The sequence below is a fragment of the Schistocerca serialis genome, chromosome 2 (genome assembly GCF_023864345.2).
Source record: "Schistocerca serialis cubense isolate TAMUIC-IGC-003099 chromosome 2, iqSchSeri2.2, whole genome shotgun sequence".
Lineage (NCBI taxonomy): Eukaryota > Metazoa > Arthropoda > Insecta > Orthoptera > Acrididae > Schistocerca > Schistocerca serialis.
This window is the reverse complement of record NC_064639.1, coordinates 223,428,155-223,452,531: the sequence shown is the minus strand read 5'-3', so window position 1 is coordinate 223,452,531 and position 24,377 is coordinate 223,428,155. Positions and strand designations below refer to the sequence as shown.

General features: G+C 38.9%; 1 protein-coding gene across 2 annotated transcripts in view; it reads left to right on the top strand.

Annotated features, from left to right (window-relative positions):
* LOC126456967 (rho GTPase-activating protein conundrum) overlaps window positions 1-24,377 on the top strand; it is a 235,593-nt gene that overhangs the window by 201,044 nt on the left and 10,172 nt on the right. For both annotated transcript variants that reach the window (XM_050092904.1, XM_050092905.1), the window contains 4 exons: window positions 3,298-3,448; window positions 3,704-3,798; window positions 9,876-10,125; window positions 11,992-12,178. In XM_050092904.1, coding sequence (XP_049948861.1) covers window positions 3,298-3,448; window positions 3,704-3,798; window positions 9,876-10,125; window positions 11,992-12,178 — 683 coding nt within the window. The remainder of the gene's footprint in view (window positions 1-3,297; window positions 3,449-3,703; window positions 3,799-9,875; window positions 10,126-11,991; window positions 12,179-24,377) is intronic.

The following is a 24,377-nucleotide window of genomic DNA, read 5'->3' as shown; positions in this document are numbered from 1 at the left end:
TACTGAAAGCCTTGGATCCAAGCAGTCCGGTAGGTGTAGTTAATATCCAAAAAGTACTTGACTCAGTACCACATCTGCCTTTATTATAAAAAGTAAAATGGATGGAGAGCCATAGACAGATGCAGAAGTAACTTTGAGTGTAGCGTAGGGAAGTGTGTTGGGACCCTTGCTCTTCATGTTGCATACTAATTATGTGTGAGTAATATTAATAGTAACCTCAAACTTTTTGCAGGTGCTCCAATTATCTGTAATGAATTAGTGTCTGAAATAAGCTGCATCAACATTCAGTCAGATCTTGATAAGATTTCAAGGTGGTGCAAAGATTAACAACTTGCTTTAAATGTTCAAAAATGTAAATTGTGCACTTCACAAAGCAAAAAGGGCAGTATCCTATGACTATAGTATCAGTGATTCACAATTGCAATCAAGTAACTCCTACAAGTATGTGGGTGTAACACTTTGTAGGGACATGAAATGGAATGGTTACATAGACTCAGCCATGGGCAAAGAAAGTGGCAGACTTTGGTTTATTGGTAGTATACTTATGAAATGCAGTCTGTCTACCCTCCCAGAATACTGCTCAAGTGTATGGGGCCCATACCAGACAAGAGTAAGAGGGGTATTGAGTGTATACAGAGACAGGTAGTACAAATGGTCGCATGTTTGATTGACCTATGACAGCATGTTGCAGAGATGCTGAAGAAACTGTACTGGCAGACTCTTGAAGAGAGATGTAAACTGTCCCAAGAAAACCTACTTAGAAAGTTTCAAGAACTGGCTTTAAATGATGATTCTAGGAATATACTACAACCCCTTATGTATCACTGCTGTAGAGATAATGAGGGCAAGATTAGATTAATTACAGCGTGCATGGGGTCATTTAAATAATCATTCTTCCTGCACATCATACATGAATGGAATTGGGAAAAAACCCTTAAACTGGTACAATGGGATGTACTCTCTGCTAGGCACTTCACAGTTTTTGCAGAGTATAGGTGTAGATGTAGGTGTTTGACATTAACTTCCCTGTGACCATTAATAGTAAAGAACTGATCAATAAAGCTTGGTAGAAGGCATAAAATATTAATAGAAATTATAGTGCTAGTAATTGATGAAATTACGTCCATAACTCAGCTCGGAAGCAGAGAAAATCATAAGAGAAATGCAAATGAGACACCAGAAGATTCAAAAAATCACTCCAAAATTAATTTCTCAGAGCCTGAGATAAAAATTAAATGACTTATCAGTTCTTTACAGAAAATAAGTAGCCACCAAAGCAAACTTGTTAACTGTAGGTGGCCCCCTCCAAAAAAAACACACACACACAAAAGATAAATAATGAAATTTCATATGCATGTGAAATCAGTTTGAGAATGTTTTTCAGAGGACCATTTCATATTCATAAACTTATTCATAAAGATTCCCAGTGACTGGAGACATGAAAATCATTGCATTTACATATTACTACATCAGTTTAATGTTGTTGTTGTTGTTGTAGTCTTCAATCCAGAGACTGGTTTGATGCAGCTCTCCTTGCTACTCTATCCTGTGCAAGCTTCTTCATCTTCCAGTACCTACTGCAACCTACATCCTACTGAATCTGCTTAGTGTATTCAATCTCTTGCTCTCCCTCTAAGATTTTTACCCTCCATGCTGCCCTCCAATGCTAAATTGGTGATCCCTTGATGCCTCAGAACATGTCCTACCAACTGATCCCTTCCTCCAGTCAAGTTGTGCCACAAATTTCTCTTCTCCACAATTCTGTTCAATACCTCCTCATTAGTTATGTGATCTACCCATCAAATTTTCAGCATTCTTCTGTAGCACCACATTTCGAAAGCTTCTATTCTCTTCTTGTCTAAACTATTTATCGTCCACGTTTCACTTCCATAAATGGCTACACTCCATACAAATACTTTCAGAAACGACTTCCTGACACTTAAATCAATACTCGATGTTAACAAATTTCTCTTCTTCAGAAACACTTTGCTTGCCATTGCTAGTCTACATTTTATATCCTCTCTACTTCGACCATCATCAGTTATTTTGCTCCCCAAATGGAAAAACTCATCTACTACTTTAAGTGTCTCATTTCCTAATCTGATTCCCTCAGCATCACCCGATTTAATTCGACTACATTCCACTATCCTCATTTTGCTTTTGTTGATGTACATCTCATATCCTCCTTTCAAGACACTGTCCATTCTGTTCAACTGCTCTTCCAGATCCTTTGCTGTCTCTGACAGAATTTCAGTGTCATCGGTGAACCTCAAAGTTTTTATTTCTTCTCCATGGATGTTAATTCCTACTCCGAATTTTTCTTTTGTTTCCTTTATTGCTTGCTCAGTATACAGATTGAATAACATCGGGGATAGGCTACAACCCTGTCTCACTCCCTTCCCAACCACTGCTTCCCTTTCATGCCCCTTGACTCTTTTAGCTGCCATCTGCCATTTAGTTTCTGTACAAATTGTAAATAGCCTTTCGCTTCCTGTATTTTACCCCTGCCACCTTCAGAATTTGAAAGAGAGTATTCCAGTCAACACTGTCAAAAGCTTTCTCTAAGTCTACAAATGCTAGAAATGTAGGTTTGCCTTTCCTTAATCTATCTTCTAAGATAAGTCGTAGGGTCAGTATTGCCTCGCGTGTTTAATAGATACTTTAATTAAGTATTAAGTTTTGTATGGGCTCCTGGAATTGATTCTTTATGTAAAGATATTAACTGTAGCCAAAGGATATTTGTCTGACTCAGTTAAATTTTAAATTGGCTTGTATCTGAGATATCAAGTAAAATTAAATAAATAAAAGTAAAATAGTTTAGTATTTTTTCATGTCTGAAAATCATTCCAAAAGATTTCATGATTCACATTTTAGGATATATTATACTTATATCAACCTGGAGTGAGTTTACAATACCAGAATTAGAATCAAAAAATCAGAATCATTATTTCATTATCTCATTATATACACACATAAATCAAATCAAAGTGCAAGAGACTCATCACTACAAGTAATATAACTGAAATACACACTATGTATCAGAAAAAAATCTAAAATTAACCTTAATGTTCAACCATCAGTACAAAGTTGTTACATTACTCTTCAAAGAACTCTTTAACATCATTTAAAAATTCAGTGACTGAATAACAACATTTTTGCACATGGATGAGATGCATGTAAAGTGTTCATACTTAATATGCAACTTGGGTTTATATTCAACAGTATTTTGAAGTAAAATAATATACCATACCATATTGCCAATAGTACTTAATTAATATGTATTTCTTTTTTATCCAGGTTCCAGCAGGTCGTACGTGGATAGAGTTTCTTGGTGAAGATGACATGCTCAGGCTTCGCCCTCTCTTGTTGCTGGAAGTAACGGCACTTCTTGATGCTTACAATATTACTTTTACTAAAAGGAAAACTCCAAAAAAGAAGAGAAAAGAAGGTAATATGACGTTTATTTACATAGAATGTAAATAATTTAGAAGTAAAGATAACATGATTCATGCTCCAGTTCAAAATGGATTTGCCTGAAAAACAGCAATATTTTCAGTCTTGTTTATGTGGCTGTTGATGACTCAGTACCTGCATTATACTATGAGTTGTTACCTTTACTCCTAATTAATTTACTTTATTTATGCTAGTAGCCTATGAAACGTGCCTTTGTGTAATTCTTAATGAGTATATTTCCTTTTTTCAGAAGGAAATGTATTTGGAGTTTCTTTAGCAGCACTGCTAGAAAAAGATCATCAAATCATTGGAGAGGATTGTAAAGTGCCTCTTATTTTCCAGAAGGTAAAAAGTATAAACATTATTTTCCATTATTAAGATATGTTGGTGAAAGAATCACATTTTGGACAAAAGAATAAATTAAAAGTTGAAAATAAAGTTGGTTTTTTGGAGATCCATAAAAAAAGTGCTACAATAAGGAAATCATAGATACCAAGGTCTAGGATAGATTTCTCAGAATAAAAGTGTGACAGAAAGCGTCATCTTTACTCATTGCATTTTACAGAGTTCTGAGTGGCTGCTCATACCCTTGTCATCAAGCAAATTTGATACATTTTATTTCCCTCCACTTTTTAAATAATATTTCATAAAGTATCAGGACTGTCGCCAGAAAGTACAATATACACTGAAGTGCCAAAGAAACTGGTACAGGCATGTGTATTCAAATATAGAAATACAGAAACAGGCAGAATATGGCGTTGCAGTTGGTTACACCTATATAAGACAACAAGTGTCTGGTGCAATCGTTAGATCGGTTACTGCTGTTACAATGACAGGTGATCAAGATTTAAGTGAGTTTGAACATGGTGTCATAGTCAGCACACGACCAATGGGACGCAGCATCTCCAAGGTAGTGATGAAGTGGGGATTTTCCCATATGACCATCTCATGAGTGTGCCATGAATATCAAGAATCTAGTAAAACATCAAATCTCCAACATAGCTGTGGCCAGAAAAAGATCCTGCAAGAACGAGACCAACAACGACTGAAGAGAATCATTCAGTGTGACAGAAATGCAATCCTTTTACAGATTGCTACAGATTTCAGTGCTGGGCCATCAACAAATGTCACTGTGAAACCATTCAATCAAACGTCATCGATTTGGGCTTTTGGAGTCAAAGGCTCACTTGTGTATCCATGATGACTGCACGACACAAAGCTTCACATCTTGCCTGGGCCCGTCAACACCAACATTGGACTGTTGATGACTGGAACCATGTTGCCTAGTCGGGCAAGTCTCATCTCAAATTGTATCAAGCGGATGGACATGTATGGGTACAAAGACAACTTCGTGAATCCTTGGAAACTGCTTGTCAACAGGTGACTGTTAAATCTGGTGGAGGCATGTGCTGTTGGAGTGATGGGACTCCTGATAGGTCTAGGTATGACTCTGACAGGTGACACATATGTAAGCATCCTGTCTGATCACCTGCATCTATTCATGCCCGTTGTGCATTCCGACAGACTTGGGCAACTCCAGCAGGACAATGTGATGCTCCACATGTCCAGAAATGCTTCAGAGTGGATCCAGAAACACTCTTCTGAGTTTAAACATTTCTGCTGGCCACCAGATTTCCCAAACATGAACATTATTGTGCATGTCTGAGATGCCTTGCAACGTGCTGGTCAGAAGAGATCTCCACCCCCTCGTGCTCTAATGGATTTGTGGACAGCCCAGCAGGATTCATCATGTCTGTTACCTCCAGTACTACTTCAGACATTAGTCAAGTCCATGCCATATCGTGTTGCGGCACTTCTGCAAGCTCGCGGTGGCCCTACACAATATTAGGCAGGTGTACCAGTTTCTTTGGCTCTTCAGTGTATGTTTGCTTATGGATGTGTCTATGTACTGGTCCTGAGACTTTGACAGTCCCCCCTTGGCAAACTTGAGAAAAGACAGCCACTCACTGACAGCTGACTGATTTGTGTTGCAGTCTTAGCTTTTGAGCTACTGCTCTTTCTCTATGGCATACATGCACTAGTAACAAGACAACATTGCATTTTCACTTACGGGCTTGAAAAAATAACATTTCAAATATTGATAAAAATCAAAAGATCTTTCACACAGCCAGCTAGAGATATCATCTGTGCACACTACAGAAACCAGAAATTTACCCAGCAAACAAGGAGCTGAATAAGTTGCTGAATGTGAATTCAGTATATACAGTATAATTGGATAGATACAAAAAATCTGCTCACTAAGGAGCAGTAGACGAAAAAAAAAAGTAAAAGTTGTGGAAATGTGCAGGCTTTTGAAGCCTGTGACTCCTTCTTCTGGCAGAAGTGTTGAAGGGAAAAGAAGAGCGATGAAGAAAAGTGACTGGCAAGGATCAAGAAATGGGGAGAGTTATTGGTACGTCACCCAGAACAGTGGGTAAGGGGAGGATTACCACACAGGATGGGAAGGATTACAGTATATATGAGGGTGTGCTGAAAAGGAATGCATCCTAATTTTTTACATGAAACTCTTAAAGCTTTTTACATGAAACAAATGTTATTAATGTTCTACATCTTTATTCTTCATGTCTACGTATTTGCAGCCCTCTGCTGCTAGAGTGCTCCAAATTGTAGTGTGTGACATGGCGATGTGTAATGTAGCAATGTTGGTGCGTGGGAAATAGCGAGCTGTAATCAAGTTTCGAATTTGAAGAGTTTGTCCACACATTGAGCATCCTCTCCTTCAGCATGACAATACTAGACTGCACACGAGTGCTGTGACATCTGCAACAATCTGATGCCTTGGGTTCACTGTTGTCAATTACCGTCCATACTGTTTTGAATTGCCCACATCTGATTTTCTTCTGTTTCCAAAACTTAAAGAATACCTTCGAGGACATCTCTTCAACAGTGATGAAGCAGTGCAAGATGAGGTGAGGTTGTGGCTGTGTCAGCAAAGTCAAACATTCCAACAGTGACAGTATCAGCAAACTGGTCTTTGTAGAGAGGAGAAATGTGTTGATTGCCGAGGTGACTATGTTGAGAAACAAGTATGTAGACATGAAGAATAAATATGTAGACCGTTAATAGTGTTTATTTTCTTTAAAGAGCATTAAGAGTTTTCACAATAACAAAAGAATCAGAGGCATTACTTTTCAGCATGGAATTGTACAATGGCCTCCTGTTGTGGAAATCTGGTGGTATGCTGGTCCTGCTGCTGACACTTGAAACACTTGACTGACTGTGTTGTAAATAAACCAACTATTGAAGAGGAAAAGCCCTATTGTAGACCTTGACTAACTCTGCTTCAGTATTTTACTATGTTTGATTCTATTGTATAAAATGTAGCAGAATATCTTTTAAGTTAGAGAACAACTGGGTATGAACATTTTACTGTCACATTATTTCACAATACTAAATGTATTTTACATGACATCTCAATTTGAAGTTTTTATCCCTTTTTTTATTTTTAGATCTGTAAATATTCATTTCAAACTCTTGAAACTGATCATCTGTAAAGATAATTGTGATTGTGTAAGAAAATAAAAACATTTTAATTATACTAGTATCCAGAGCTATATCCAGATGATAAAAATAATGTGGAACTTGCAAAATCCATACACAATGCCACCAGCCCAAAATATGAGAGACCCACCTGCCCTCACATGACAACATTGATGAGCTGTGTACTTGTATCTGGCCACCTCGCTCTACAATGATCATCAGTCGACAGACAAATCCTGCAATTGTCAGTGAAGGGGACATTATATTGATCTACACTCCTGGAAATTGAAATAAGAACACCGTGAATTCATTGTCCCAGGAAGGGGAAACTTTATTGACACATTCCTGGGGTCAGATACATCACATTATCACACTGACAGAACCACAGGCACATAGACACAGGCAACAGAGCATGCACAATGTCAGCACTAGTACAGTGTATATCCACCTTTCGCAGCAATGCAGGCTGCTATTCTCCCATGGAGACGATCGTAGAGATGCTGGATGTAGTCCTGTGGAACGGCTTGCCATGCCATTTCCATCTGGCGCCTCAGTTGGGCCAGCGTTCGTGCTGGACGTGCAGACCGCGTGAGACGACGCTTCATCCAGTCCCAAACATGCTGAATGGGGGACAGATCCGGAGATCTTGCTGGCCAGGGTAGTTGACTTACACCTTCTAGAGCACGTTGGGTGGCACGGGATACATGCGGACGTGCATTGTCCTGTTGGAACAGCAAGTTCCCTTGCCGGTCTAGGAATGGTAGAACGATGGGTTCGATGACGGTTTGGATGTACCGTGCACTATTCAGTGTCCCCTCGACGATCACCAGTGGTGTACGGCCAGTGTAGGAGATCGCTCCCCACACCATGATGCCGGGTGTTGGCCCTGTGTGCCTCGGTCGTATGCAGTCCTGATTGTGGTGCTCACCTGCACGGCGCCAAACACGCATACGACCATCATTGGCACCAAGGCAGAAGCGACTCTCATCTCTGAAGACGACACGTCTCCATTCGTCCCTCCATTCACGCCTGTCGCGACACCACTGGAGGCGGGCTGCACGATGTTGGGGCGTGAGCGGAAGACGGCCTAACGGTGTGCGGGACCGTAGCCCAGCTTCATGGAGTCGGTTGCGAATGGTCCTCGCCGATACCCCAGGAGCAACAGTGTCCCTAATTTGCTGGGAAGTGGCGGTGCGGTCCCCTACGGCACTGTGTAGGATCCTACGGTCTTGGCGTGCATCCGTGCATCGCTGCGGTCCGGTCCCAGGTCGACGGGCACGTGCACCTTCCGCCGACCACTGGCTACAACATCGATGTACTGTGGAGACCTCACGCTCCACGTGTTGAGCAATTCGGCGGTACGTCCACCCGGCCTCCCGCATGCCCACTATACGCCCTCGCTCGAAGTCCGTCAACTGCACATACGGTTCACGTCCACGCTGTCGCGGCATGCTACCAGTGTTAAAGACTGCGATGGAGCTCCGTATGCCATGGCAAACTGGCTGACACTGGCGGCGGCGGTGCACAAATGCTGCGCAGCTAGCGCCATTCGACGGCCAACACCGCGGTTCCTGGTGTGTCCGCTGTGCCGTGCGTGTGATCATTGCTTGTACAGCCCTCTCGCAGTGTCCGGAGCAAGTATGGTGGGTCTGACACACCGGTGTCAATGTGTTCTTTTTTCCATTTCCAGGAGTGTATGTTCTGTTCAATATGTTTCCTTGCCGACTTTTGTGCACAGTTAAGGAGGGGGTTTGTACTGTTCTTTACAATGGACATCTAGAGGCCAAATTGATCGTGTAGAGATGGTTGAATACAGCCTAGATTGATACATTTCTCAACTGCCAGATCAGTAGTCTTCATCCACAGTAGAATTGTGATTGCAACAAAGTATTAGTTCAGTACTCTTTCAGCAGTTATTTGTACTTCAGATAACAACATGACAGCACTATTGATGAATTTTACATGTATAAGATACATGCTCATAGTAGGCTTCATGATCTCACTCATTTGCATATTTTTCCTCATCCACAGCAATACAAACATTATTGTGATGCATTCATAACTGTTATTTACATTCAACAGTTAATATGAAATATAACAACCAGTAACAAAAAATCTGTTGAAAGACCGTCTCTTTAGAGTGTCAAGTAAAGAAATTGAGAATGTGTACTGTTCTCTTACAGATGTAAAGTTGATTCGATAAAATTTATGTTGTGTGCCAAATTGCATGTTTTAGTCTGGTGATGGTCTGAAGTAAAATCAGTGCTGAATTTTCAATACATACTAGTGTACAGGCATAGTAAAACAAAAAGTGTACTGGCACAGTAAAACAAAAATACTAACCAAACATTCTGTTGCCTGCTGCTGTTAGTGTACACATTAGCCGTGAATTTGTATAAGAAAAGAGTAATGTGAACCTTGAGTTGTGCTTATTACATCCAATATAATGTGGTCATGTGCATGTCCTACCTGTATTTGCAAAGTAAAATAAAACTCATTAGACTCAGCAACATTTGTAGGAGGTAGGAATTATGTTGTTGTTGTTGTTGTTGCTGTGGTCTTCATTTTGAAGACTGGTTTGATGCAACTCTCCATGCTAGTCTATCATATTTAAGTCTGTTCATCTATACATAACTACTAAGGCCTACATTCCTTTGAAGCTGCTTGCTGTAGGCAAGCCTTGGCGTCTCTCGAAAATTTTTAGTCCCTACACTCCCCTTCATTACTAGTCTGACTATATCATATCCATTGATGCCTGAGGATGTGTCCTATCAAGTGATCTCTTCTTTTAGTCAAGTTGTGCCATAAATTTCTTTTCTCCCCTGTTTGACTCAGTACCTCCTCATTAGTTATCTGGTCTATGACTGCAACAAAATTACAAATGACAGTAGGACTGATGTAGATTCTTGTAATGTGTGCAGCTGCTGGCACAACTGGAAAGGAGAGGACTGCGAGAAGAAGGACTACTTCGTGTACCTGGTTTACAGCAGCGAGTGGATGCGCTATTGGCTGGCCTTGAAGCAGAGTTCTACCGACAGCCTGAAGCTGCCGAAGCACGCATTTCTGGTGCTGGTCCACACGAGCTTGCTGCAGTTCTCAAAAAGCTCTTGAGAGAATTACCTCAGCCCTTGCTTACTGCAGAGCTTACAGACATGTTCTACCAAGTGCACGGTTAGTACAGTATTGGGACACCATAATAATGATAATTATGTGCCACTATTCAGTCAATGAACTGACCTGACAAATGGGCACAGCAACAGGCTTTTAATTTTTCCAGCAGTGTTCCATAAAAAAAAAGTGTGTTCCTGTTGTAAAGTAACATTATTTATCTAAAGTGACAAGTCAATTATTGATGCATATAAAATTTCAGTTCTTAAGTAGTGCTAAATCTTGAAAACAGAATACAAAAAACTATTTCACGTATCACTTTCCTTTTGTCAGGTACCACAGTTGTACAAAATTTGTGAAATGACAACATTACCCGTCTCCAACAATAAATATCATTTATTTTTTTAATATTGGCCAGTTTTGGCTGCTGTGTCATTTTCAAGCAGTAGATGTAAAGGACAGACTATAATCACATACAACTTTATTAAAGGAAAGGGAAAAAAAGATAAGAAAATTACAAGAAGTGACAGGTACGCCCGTAAACAGAATCAATCAAAGTTACTTGATGTGCATGAACACAAGCCACCAAACTATCAAGCCACCAGGATATGGGCAACAAACATAAAACCTTTGACAAATAGTCTTACACACAGGCAACATAAAAACAAACAGTTTAAAATAGTAGTCAAAACAAAAATACTATCCAGTGCAAATCACCTGTCAGGTTATAAACTGTCATAGCACTGGTAACTGTCTAACTTTTTCCAGCATGTTAGACATGCTGGGTATCTAAAACTCTAGCAATAAATTGGAAAGAGATTACAGCATCAGTTGCAGTTTAATTTTTTTGACACTGTGACCAATTTCTGCTATTCTTATGACAACTCCTCTTGCTTGGCCAGCGAAGGAGGGTGTTCTTCAGCTACAACAGAATTCCCTTCATGTAACTGCTCCTCTCCTATTTAAACACTGCTGCTTCACTGGTGCTGCAATTTTTTCCTATTGATTGTTTAACAAATAATAACACTGGTAACTGAGTGCACATTAAGGCATTGTTGAAGTGCATCTCAACCAAATGACTGCTGCTACAAAGGTAGGAAATGATAGTGCAAAGAGCATCTCATTACTGTTGATGTACACAAAGAAGTTCGTTAAGTGTCTATAGTACAAGCAAGCAGCATGAGCTGTCACAGTTGGTTCTATGACAGCTTATTTAATGACAGTGGACTTGCACTGGGTAGTTTTCTCATTTCAGCTACTATTTTTAAAGTGTTTTTTAATCTACTGTATACAAAACTATTGTCACAAGTTTTATGTCAATCTGCCATATGATGGTGGCAGGACAGCTTGTGTTCATGTACATCAAGCTAGTTTTAGTGATTCAACGGTATAAATCTGTGGTTTGCTCCACAAATTTCTGAGCATTGGCCAAACAGTAGTCCAGGTTGATTTATTGTAAATGTTCCTTGATTTATTCGACCAGATGTGGCATTACCTGTCGCTTCCTGAAATTTTTTAAAATTATTTACTTGCTTCCTTGTTCCTTTATCAATACTGTACCTAATTACAGTTAAGAATTATGGGAAATGTTACCACAGTTTTAATCAAGTGAAACTTATACTTCTTTGCTTTGACTTTCCTGACTCAGTACTCTGATTAGAGAAAATGAAGTTTCCTAATTCTAGTAAATTTTAATTGGAGAAGACTGCAAACCATTTTTATACATTGCTGCTTCTATCTTCTTTTTGCACTTTCAACTCTTGTTTCACCTGTTGCCCCAAGTAAAAGAAAGATCAATGGCAAAACTGCCTTATGTGTGTCTTTTTTGGTCATATTGTAATTTTTGTTGTTTAAGAGAATATGGGTTCTTTCTCCGTCTTACTGTAAATGACATAATTAATTCCATATTTCTGTCTTACATTTGTGCAGCACTGCCTACAAGTGAGTTGAGGCAACGAGCTCTCAATCTGCTGGTGCTTCTGTTACCTTCTGAGTGTCGCTATACTCTACGAGCCCTCTTCAGCTTCTTACTGCAAATTATACACCACCAGTCAGAGAACAAAATGACCTTGCACAATGTTGCTATGATAATTGCCCCTTCATTGTTTCATCCAAGGTAAGATAACAGAACATGTCATATAATTCAATATCTTTAAGTGTCTGCAGTGTTGTTTAGGTGTGTAAAAGGAAAAGCTTAAACCAATGTGGGGCACATAAATTACACAGGCCAACAAATTTTTTTTTTTGAAAAACATTTTTTACTTTGATAGCTGATCTTTATAGATTTTTATGAGCTGAATCCAAACTAGCCTTAGGTTTTTTGTATCACCCATAGTTTTTGAGCAATATGCTTTTTATTACATAGTATAAAAATCTTATGCTATACAGTAAATGGGGAAATTAATGAAATGCATTTTTAGAAAAAAAGTGTGGTTTGTATTTGCAGTAAGCTACTTAAAACAATGATATGTGCTAATAGAGGTTTCACTTGTCAGCTGGAATTCGTTTGTATTTTCTTTCTCTTTTTTCATTGAAGCTTCTTGTGTAGCTTTTTCTATCATGCGTCGCTAGCTGAACTTCTTGGTGAAGTGACCAACAGTAGTCCCCCATCATGTTGGTGTTCCAGCAGACTTGGTAGCGTTTTTCCATCACATTAATGTCCTGGTGAAACCTCTCTCCTTGCTCCTCACTAACATCTCCCATATTGTCCGGGAAGTAATCAAGATGACTGTTTAAAAAGTGAACTTTCAGGCTCATTAAGCATCCTTAAGTTTTAAACTTCTTTAACATTGTAGCTATAATAGAAACATATTCTGGGTCTTCTTCATGTCCTAAGAGCTTTGTAATGACTAGCTTGAATGATATCCATGCTTCTTTCTCATTTAAGGTCATTGGAGATTCAAAGTTAACATCAGTCATCAATTTTCTAATGCCAGGTCTGACAAAGACGTCTTCTTTTAGTTTAGCTTCTGAAAGGTGTGGAAACTTTTGGCAGAGATACTTAAAACATGGTCCATCTTTAGGCAAAGCCTTTACAAATTGTTCCATTAGGCCTAACTTTATATGTAGAGGTGGTAGGAGAATGTTTTACAAATCTACAAGGTTTTCATGTAGAATGTTCTTCTCACCAGGTTTTAAAGACTCTCTCACAGGCCACTTCTTTCTGCACCAGTGTTGATCCCTAGCCCTACTGTCCCATTCACACGAGAAACATGGAAATTTCGTAAAGCCACCTTGCTGACCAAGGAGCATGCATGTTACTTTCAGATCGCCTCATATCATCCAACCATGAGCAGAATAGCCTATTGTATTTAGCACTATTTCTAGGTTTTCATAGCTTTGTTCCATATGTACAGAATGTCCAACAGGTATATATGCATACATGTTACCATTGTTTAATAAAACAGCCTAAAACTAGTTTTGGATGATTCTTCCTTTTTGTATTCAATACCAAACTCATTCATCAGACCGGGAATGTCTGAGCAGTACACTAAATCACGTTCTTGTTGAAAAACCTTGGAAAATTGCTGCTCTCTCTTTCTATACACGTATATGCTGGCTCCAGCTGCCAATAAGTTCTTTTCTTTTAATCTAGAGCCAAGCAATTCAGCTTTTTCTTTCATTATGCCCAGATCCCTAACCAAATCGTTAAGCTCAGTCTGAGTAAACAATTTGGGCTCTAGACTTTCTGTATTACATAGGAATTCATCATCATCTGGTTCATCCAAATCAGATTGTACAACAGAAAATACTTCTGCTGGAATAGAATTTAAATCATCTGGTGGTCCAGGAGCCAGCGAATCTACACCATGCTCTACTGGTCAGATGGCGGACAGAAGGTTAGAGTAGCTTATTACCTTCTTGTTTTTCGCATTATGACCAGTAATATCAACACTGCAAAAGTAGCAAACATCAGAATGATTTCTTGGCTCCCTCCATATCATAGGAACAGCAAATCTAAAGGTTTTTTCCTCCTTTTTGGACCATTTTCTCAGATCTTCAACACACACATAACATACCTTATGCTGCGCCCAAGATTTACCTCGATCACCAAGTTTAGATCCAAAGTATAATAGATAACGTTTTTCATAAAGTCTGTAATGTTTCTTTTGTGTTTTTTAATCACAAATTCACCACAAATATAACAAAACTGTCAGCAGAGTTTTTACAACCATAATTATACATTATACTGAGCACATGTACAGGAAATGGGAAAGTGAGGTTAGGTTGACAGTAAACAAAACACCATCTGTTAACACAAAAATAGAACTGACCTTTTTTTGCCAGCAAATGTTTTTCAGCAGTGCTACCAACGTCATCTACATTCATTACACCTCCTTTTTAAATTATTTTAACTGCATAAAAGCTGCTAAATTCTTTAAAAAATCGCTAAATTCAATTAATTTAACTGTAAAATGTGAAGAAATGGTGAGAGATACACTTTTTTAAGTATCATATTTGGGTTTCCCACCCTAAAAACATAAGAATAAGGTATTATCAGCAAAAAAAGTTTTCCATCATTAGCCTGTGTTATTATATCGGTGTCGTCTTGAAAGGAAATGCTGAGTTGCAGATAGGCACAAACAAAAAGACTGTCACAAAATAAGCTTTCAGCCAACAAGGCCTTTGTCAAAAATAGACAAAAATACACACACACACACACACACACACACACGCACGCACGAGCACAGTCTCTGGTAGCTGAAGTCAGACAGAATATTGTTACAGTCCATCCTGGATTTTCCATTGTTTGATCTGGAAAGGAAATTTCGATACACATAGATGCAAGTTCTACCTCAAAATCCAAAAGTGGGAATGTACATAGCAAATGTTATTTGTAGAGAATTGTATCCAGGTTAGCTATTCTGCGAGAGATAGAAATAGTGTTACTTTCAGAAGCATTTAAAAACTAATCAGTTTGAGGTTACTGGTACTGCAGAACATCATGCGAAGTTCAAATTGGAAAGGAAATGCTCATAAGAATGTGTTAGCAGGATAAAGACTGCACCTATACACGAATGCACTCTTAAGTTAAGCTCTGGTCCCACATCAAACAGTGGGTGTTTGAATGGTCTCCGTGAGTTACACACCACATATGGCAATGTAGGACTCAGTCGTGGGACTTAACATCCTAGAACAAAGAAACACATATATTTGTCTGATAGCTAAAGTAGATATTATGTGAAAATGTGGACACTGTAACAAGGCCATTGTAAGCATGTGTGTTTTGAACTGTGGTTGCATAAAATATTGGTAGAGGTCAGCTGTGCACTACCTCATTTACAACCTCAGCAAGTACTTCCATAGTAGCCATTACCAGATGCTTTATGCACTCTACTTTACTTTGCATTGTACATAGCTCATGGCTAATTACTTTCTTCTCTTACACTGAAATGAGCAAAGAGACATCAGGGGGTTTGATTGCAACTCTCAGGACATCAGAATGGATCATCAACCCATGTGTTGTCTTGCTCTTGGAGAAAAACAGAACAAAGGTGTGGGCTGGCTGACCTGCAAAAAGGAGGTAGTGTTTGTTCCCCTCCCCCTCCCCCTCCCCCCTCCTGCATCGCTCCACACATATTGGGCATTCAGAATTCTCATTTGTCTATGCTTGCATCCACAGTGCTATGTTGTAATGTCCACAGAAAAACGATCATGCTGAGAGTTCCTGTTAAGTGCAAGATTGGTTCACACATACCACAAAAGGGATGTACAATATGCCAATCAGGACTTACATGCAACAGATTCAAAATCAGTGCAACAGATTCAAAATCAATGTCATGCAGATTTTGTAACTATTGAACTGGGTGGGAAAAGGAAGATAATGTTGAGACACACCTTAAGTCAGAGCACTCTGTTCACCAGCGAGAAAATGCTGCTGCTTCTCAGCAGAAACAATCAGTTGCTTAATACTTTAATAGAGCCAAAAGAAGAAAATAAGCAAAGACTGTTTTGGGAAAAACCTATTGACGTTTATGCAGAAGAAAATATTCCACTAAAAATCTCATATTACAGAGAATAAAAACTATTTATTCTCTTTTATTATTATTTTATCTCCAATAACTTTTTTGTGACCGGTTTCATCTTTATGCACATTGTGTGGTTATTTTTTTTTTTTTTTTAATTAAATGTCTAACTTTTGTATAAAAAAGAGTTTGTATGATTATTCTGGCAAAAACTGATGCTTCTTATGCCATAAAATGATACTAATTTCTCCATAACTGGCACACTAACATTTGTGCGTCCATGTCATAAGAGTCGGTCACAAACATTCGGAGTGCTGCCTTGTATTCCTCACAACCAATGTGATGACATTTCCCTGCCGGAAAGAGCTGCAGGAGGCACAGATGGAACTCATGTTGGTACAAGATCAGAGCTATAGGACAGTCAGTCTCTCATCCAAATTGAAGGAACTGGTTCCAGTCACATGGGATGTATGGGTTTGCGCAAAAGTGTTCTACCTGCCCTTGCAATTCCAAATTCCTTTGCCCTGGATCACTCTTGGCAGATTTAACTGTGTCTGTCAGCAACATTCAGCCTTCCCTCATAGTAAAGTCTCAATCTGAACACTGTGTTGAGCCCAGAAAAGTACTTATTTGATTTACATTATTTATTTTGATGGTGGTTATATACTTGAATTTGGTATTTACAGGTAAACCACTGTGCCACAAATGAATGGGTAGCTTTGTCTCTGGTGTGGGATGTGACACCTGTTTTTCATGCCCAGTGACAAAATGAGTGAGCAACTCACATTTCTCTTCATATCTCTGAAGGAATGTCAGACTTATGATTTTGTATTCACTGTCTTGCCCATACTGGAAAAGCAAGGGGGTGCGGTGACAGTGTGGCCTCAGCAGCCAGAGAGTGTGGTCATGTGTGTGTTGCATTTGAGTGAGTTTGTGTGTGTTCTATCTCTGATGAAAGCCTTGTTGGCTGAAAGCTCATTATCTGACAGTCTTTTTGTTGTGCCTCTCGTGACTCAGTGTCTCCACTATATATGGTGAGTGGCAACTATCCTTTTCATAATATCATTATATTTTAAGATCAGAAAGAAAAGGATAGAATTTTAGGCTCACTGTAGAATTATATCATTTAAATTATTAACATATTATGTAAAGTGAGAAATTTCTTGCTACAAATTACTTGCCACTTATACAGTGGTAGGAAAAAAATATGGAAACACCATTAGAAATGTATGCTTGTACATAAATGCAGGTGCTAGCCAAGCCAGCATGTGGCACTGTTGTATTTGACCATGAATGACATATGTGTGGTGTCCTCAGTATGGTTCAAGTGTGTCAGTCATGTTGAGAATAGTTCTTGTATAGTTGTGAGTGCACCATGGGCACATTGTTGATATGACAGGTGCTTCCATAACAAAGACAGCCAAAGCGTTTGGTATTTCAAGCGACACTGTATTGAAGATTTATATGCATTCAGGAGATGAGAAAACTTTCACATGCTAACTCACAATGCAGACAAAACTGTATTGAGTGATCATGACAGATGGTTGTTTAAGAGATTTTAACAAAAAATGAAAAGATGACAGCTGCAAAAGTCACTGCAGAACTGAAAGTTGCACTCATGAATCCTGTCAGCATCAAAACAAGACAAAGGGAGCTCCTTAAGTTGGGAATTGCAGGACCACCTGTAATTCCAAAACCACACACCAGCGACACAAATCCATAAAACCTGGACTATGGAACAATGGAAGAAACCCTATTGGTTCTGTTTCACACAGTTTCAAACTTTTGGCTGAGTTTGCGTGTAGCTCATGCTGCCCCAAGTCTACAATGCAGACTGCTTGATGCTAAGAGTGAAACATGGCAGGAGTTTGGTGATGAATTGGGCAAGCTTATCATGGTGTCCTACAGATATTCATGGTTGCTCTGCAAGGTTGCATTACAGCCAACGATTATACAACCATTCTGGCTGGTCAGGTCCCTATCATTGAACAATATTTATTTCGCAATGGTAAGGATGCACAGGGCCGCTGAAAGCCAGGACTGGGCCACACCTCCAAATATAGCAATTCAAGTATATTGTTATTTTAAAGAAGTTGTGACGTGATTTAAACATAATGCAATTTGGGGAATATTGGACACACACCAAAAATACACACTGGAATGAAATAGAGAATAAATATAATTTCTTATTGAACATTGAACATATCTTCGCAAATACAATTGGTCCATGCACGGGGCCAATCTGTTCCAAAAAGCAGCACACGAAAATGTGGCTTTTCAGAGGATCATGACTCAGGTTCTATTGACACATTTGACAAGGGGTCAACTGTTTTGGGTAGCCTTTGTCCTCGTGACTATTTATACACTTATTGGAAGAACTAGCATACTATAGCTGTCCTACAGTAAAAGACCAAAATTTAAACATTACCAAACTTTCTCAAGCCTAGGCAAATTGAGGAAATTGATTGGTTCTTCTGCATTAGGTGTGGTCTAGGGTGGACCTTAGGCGGCTTATAAAAGCAACATTTGTTCATGGGCAATTTCTGAGAAAATCGTGAAAAACCACAATTTTTTGAGCATGAAGAAAACCAATTGTTGGGATGGCCACATCAATAATTTCCATGGATGGGAGAGTGTCAATCTGTACGGTATGTTCTTAAGATGATATTCTCATAGAACTTCGAAACTTTTCTCAGTATCGTTATCTGGTACAGAGGTCCAGGTTACAAAGTTGTTGTACTTATGCAGCAAAATATGTGAATAATGTCCAGACTGAAGCATAAATACAATTTTAATTGACATTGTGGCACATAGCGAGGGTTCCATGATCATTGCAAAGGTTCTGAGGTCACCAAACTATGTTTTAGTCAGCATTTGTTCACCAGTAATATTTTATAGCACACTGTCTCTGTATAATGGGCACTTCACACCTATACAAATACAATGCAAAATAGGCTAAAAAGAGTCTTAACTACCTGAAAAGAAGTTTACATGACTAGCAAAAATTATGTAAAACTATGAAGACTACAAATCCAGTTAAATATTTCTAATAACATTTTTACTGTCTTATAACACAAATCATAAGCTGGTTGCTTTCAATGAATTTCGATTGATGAGCAAAGTATTAAGAAAAAATGTACACCAAACGATTTTGGGTTAACTTTATATCATGCATACTTATTTATTGTTTATATGTGTCAAAGTATATAAATGTGTCGAAGTGTATAAATTCTAAAAATTTACTGACCTATATGATTCATTTTACATAAGCTGTGTATGTTGCTATCACAGAGAAAAGAAGGAAACTAGCAGAGAAATGCTCCTGTTGGAGCACAAAAAAGGCAAATATGTTCCCTTTTAAAAGATACTGACAGATAATTGGGGAGTGCTGCCTCAACCAGCTGCCTCAATCCTCATTCCACCATCCTCACCAAAAATTTTGACATTTGAACATGTTCACGCTTTTTTGTGCTGGAAAATAATGATGGAGAGACAGCGATAGTGGAAGAGAAAGGAGACAGTGCCAATGGGGGAGGAGAAGGGAGGAGACAGTAATGGGAGAGAAAAAGTATCAGTAAAAGAGAAAGACAGATGGACGAAGACAATAGCAGTGGTAGCCAAAGAGAGAGGAGATACAGATGGTCAGTTGCCAGTAAAAGAGAAAGACAGAGAAACAGTGGGAGGAAAGAGAGAGGAGACAGTGGAAATGAAAAAGAGAGATGAGTGGGCACAATATAGAGGCTTGGGGTGCCTGGACCCTCCCAGACCTGAGAACTTTAACACTTGCTCCACAACACTATTTCTGAATTAACAGATATCAGAAGTCTCTGTGAACATACAGACCTTTAGCGCCAGGTCTCATTAACCTTTGCTATCAAAGAGCACTATAGTGCAGTAGCACAAACATACCTTTCACTCCCTACACGGTTATCACGGAAGATGGAACTTGCTCCCTCTTCCCCTGACTAAATACCTTGGAAAACAATAGTACCATGAATATGGGTAGTACTATGCCAAATATCTTAATATTGTGGTACTCTATTTGCTGTAATATTTTAAAGGGACAGCTGCTTGCTCAGTTCTGCTGCTTACAGAACTTTAATTGGTCAGTTTTCAGACCCAGTTCCAAGTTTCTTTTACTTTTTTTTCTTTTTTTCATGTTGTCATAGTGGCATGTATATTTGCCACTGTAAAAACAGAAAGATGATTTTAATTACTAAGGAAAATTACCAGTGACTGATACTTGTAAAACAAGACAAATAACATTCAATATCTTTTTCTCATTTTAGAGTTATAAAATAAGGATTTCATACATCACATTTAGCTTTCTTTGTTACTCTGTAAATGGAGTATCTGAAAAGTTTCAACCGGAAGCAACACAATTATGCTTGATGTGTGAACATGTATTCCAAAAGACACTTATAAGAATTTGGTTCATCAGGAGGGATGGCACTAACAAACATGCACTTGTATTTTGGTGTTACCAACATATCCTGCCATCTCTTATGACATTAAAACAAACAGTTTAAAGTTGACAGTCATATAATTGAGTCATTCTAATGTGATTTTCACCGAGATGGAAAAAAGTGAGTGTAATTCAGTGATACATTTGGATGGGAAAATGTGCACCCAGGACATTCAGGAGATGATGTTATTGAAGAAATCATTCAATAACATGATTCTCACAGATTGCCAAATAGTCCAGTCAAGGAAGGAAAATGAGGGGGAAAAACTCGTGTGGTCACAAATTTTTGCACAGTGCTAGGAGGGAATTTTTCTCGAATAACTCAAAGACTGCGGCTTCTAGCAAAAATGTTTCTCAGTACAAAAATAAACTGTATTAAATTTCCTACCAAAATGTCCTATTCATTTTTTCTCAAGGACTAACGGTTTCCCCATGCAGGGAATTGAAAAAGTTTGCAGATAACTAAAAATATTGTGCATCTTCACATTTTCATGGCACAATGACTGCTCTATTAAATTTCTGGTGTGCAGCCTCATAAATTCAGCTTCTTCTAATATTTCAACTGCATATCATTCAGCCATCTTCAGAGTGAGCCAAAAGACAGACATGTACTCTGTCCTTTTAAGCTCACAGACTGCACCACTGCAAATGCAGCCACAGGTACACAGATGCCAGAGATGATTGGCAGCAAAGAAGCACAATGAGCATGAATTATATCTGTCGCTGCACAGTTGATCCACACTGGGATGTCAGTGTATCACTCTGAGCTGCACTGTCACTTCTTTGTAAGTTTATTACAGAAAGTGCCGGATTCCATGACACACGCTAAATCCACTATCCCTGTTAATTAAATTCATTACCAAGCAAATTTCAATTGCCTCTTTCACCATTGAGTCCTAGAAAGATAATGTAGACACTAAAATTTTGATGTTTTTGTACAATATAGTGACCAAAATCAACAAAGTGTTCAGCTACAGCTGATTTATTTGCTGTAAGAGTGGGTGTACCTGTGGTATTCTGTAGATCTTTCACGGACTGTACGAATTGTCTGTCAGATATATGAGAGGCCACATTCTCAGGGGATCGTGTAAACCCCAGCCTTCCATAGCAACAAATCACCTGTAATGGAACCCAAGAGTGCTACTGTCTTTGGTGGAAAACGAAAAATCATTTTTACTTTGTACTTGCTGACAATGTGTTCTGCATTTGATGATAGACTTCCCACATATGGAAGGAAAGTCATGGATTTAAATCTTCCTGTGTCTTCTTCTGCATTGTTTATGGCCACCTTTGGTTTTATTCATAGTACCTTACATGTCTGCTGTGGTGAATACTTGTTGGCTTCAAAAGCTCTCTCTATTTGTGGAAGCTCATCTTGCAGACTGCTCTCGTCAGTAATGATGTGTGCCCTGTGAACTAAAGTTCTGAGAATACTCATCATTTGCAAAGGACGGAGCAGCTATTTGAACATAAATATAAATCTTTCTGCATCAGTTTTCGGTACAAAGTCCTTCATAAATAAATTTTAGCATCAACATAATCTTCCAGTGTGTCGGCGATGAAAACGAACTGAAATTCATTTGGTGACGAATTTAATTAATAGAGACAATCGCTTCAGCTTGAATAAGTCGTGGAATCTGTCGCTTTTTGTAATAAACTTACGAAGACACTGTGACAGTGCAGCTCAGAGCGATACACTGGCATCTCAGTGTAGATCAACTGCGCAGCACATGCACATTGTACTTCTTTGCAGCAGATAAATTTCTCTGACACCTGTGTATCTGTGGTCGCATTTGCAGTGGCGTTGTCCGCTAGTTTAAAATGACTGAGTGAGTACTGAAGCGTCAGTCTTTCTGCTCACTCTGAAGATGGCTGAATGATATACGGTGGAAATATTAGAAGATGCTGAAAGTATGTGACTGCAAACCAGAAATTTAATGGAGCATTAAAAATATTTTCCTAGGGTTATAAAATTAATTTTAATTTTCAAAGGAATTGGGTATTGTGTGTCACATAAAAGTACAGTAGAACTGCATCAAGGGATAAAGTATGTTCCATGGATGTAAAAGGGTGGAGAAGGAGAGGTGTGTGTGGTAGAAGAGTGAGGTAAGCTGGGTCACCATGGTGTTTTCATGCCCTTCTCCCCCTTCATAGGCCTGCAACCTGAAGCCCGAACTTACTACATCACAGGAAGCAACTACAAGATCTTCCACAAAGTTATATGGGCCTTCCACGGTGTGTCTTATAAATCACTGGCAGTGTGCAGACATGCCAAGGGAGTGTTTATTTTGCAAAAAAATCCGTTAACAGTACATGGAATGGAAATACTTGTTACTAATAACAGTAACACAAGTAATGTATGTGGACAGAATCCAGGTAAATCTCTGCATGCTGTTCTACACTACTAGAGGAAAAGTTGATTCTGAGTCAACATGTACAACAGCTGCAGTATTCTTCAAGGAAAGGCAACTTCTCCCATCATGACTGCTGCTTTACAGACAAACTATAGCTCATCAGCATTTCCCGTTCAGTTCTCTTATATGAATAGACAAAATAACATCAGTTTAGTGAATACTTATTGCAGTTCTTAAGTGAGCCATTATATAAAAAACATCAGCTGCTGGAGCTGTCAGCTATCTACTACTAGAAGAGCCTTTTCCAGCTGTAACATGCTGTCAATATATATTTGACAGTGTCAATTTCATTACCTCCATTGACACTACCTGGAATGATTTTCACAGCATGAAGAGTATAAAATGCATCATGCCAGCCTCACATCTCCCAAAATATGAAGAGGACCCAGGTCTTAAATTGTCTCTCTCTGCAACAAAAGTAGGTCACCTAGGTGTTACAGAACTGTAGATATTTCAATATAAGTCAAGCACTGCATTACAGCAGATTACCGTTGAAAACATGATCAATCCCTTTCCTCCAGACATACTCATGCCCATCTTAGAATGTATATTGTGGATGTATAGTAAGTGGCTCCACTTACTCCACGGCCCACTATACAAGTGCCAGCAATTCCTGAACATAAAATATTTATCAAATCTACCAGTAACACAATTAATGACGAAAGAAGTGCAGTAACTTTTTGGTAAGTCAGTAATTCGCCACCATGTGACTAAAACACAATTACACACCTATACAATGCGATGTCAATGATAGACAGCAGCAATATGCCACATTTGCCAATTCAATCCCTTTCCCACCAATACTGCATAATTCTCTGACAACATCACACTTACAAATTAAACACACAGGAATGCATTTTATATAAAATGCCCACTTAAGAACAGCAAATAAGTAATCATCCAATAGATCGAAAATAACTCTACTACATCAACAATTGCTCAGTGAAGTTATTTTATCAGTGGAGAGGAAACGCCCAGGAGCTATAGTCTGTAGACTGAAAATTGAGTAGAGGGAGAAGGTGCCTTTCCAGGAAGAATGCTGCAGCTGCTATGCACGATGACTTAGAATTAGTGTCCACTCCACCAGTGTAGAAAATGGTGCAGAGATTTACATACATTCTGTCCATATGCATTAGTTACATTAGTATTATTAATAAGTCATATTTGCTTCACATGTAGTGTTAACACACTTTGTGGAAAATAAACAACCCCCGGGCATGTCCGTGCACTATATTGCCAGTTATTAATAAAGTGCATTGTGGTGGATGTGTATAACTTTATGAAACACCTGCAACTGCTTCTTATGATGCAGTGGGTTAAACAAAGGGGGAGAATCACCTGCTCGAGCTTCAGTTTGCAGACTTGTGAAGGAGCGAAGTGCATGAACACAATCCAGTGCTTTACCCCACACATATCCCCCTTCCATCCTATTACACCCCCCTGGAATGCAAGTTATTCTTTGACTCGGTT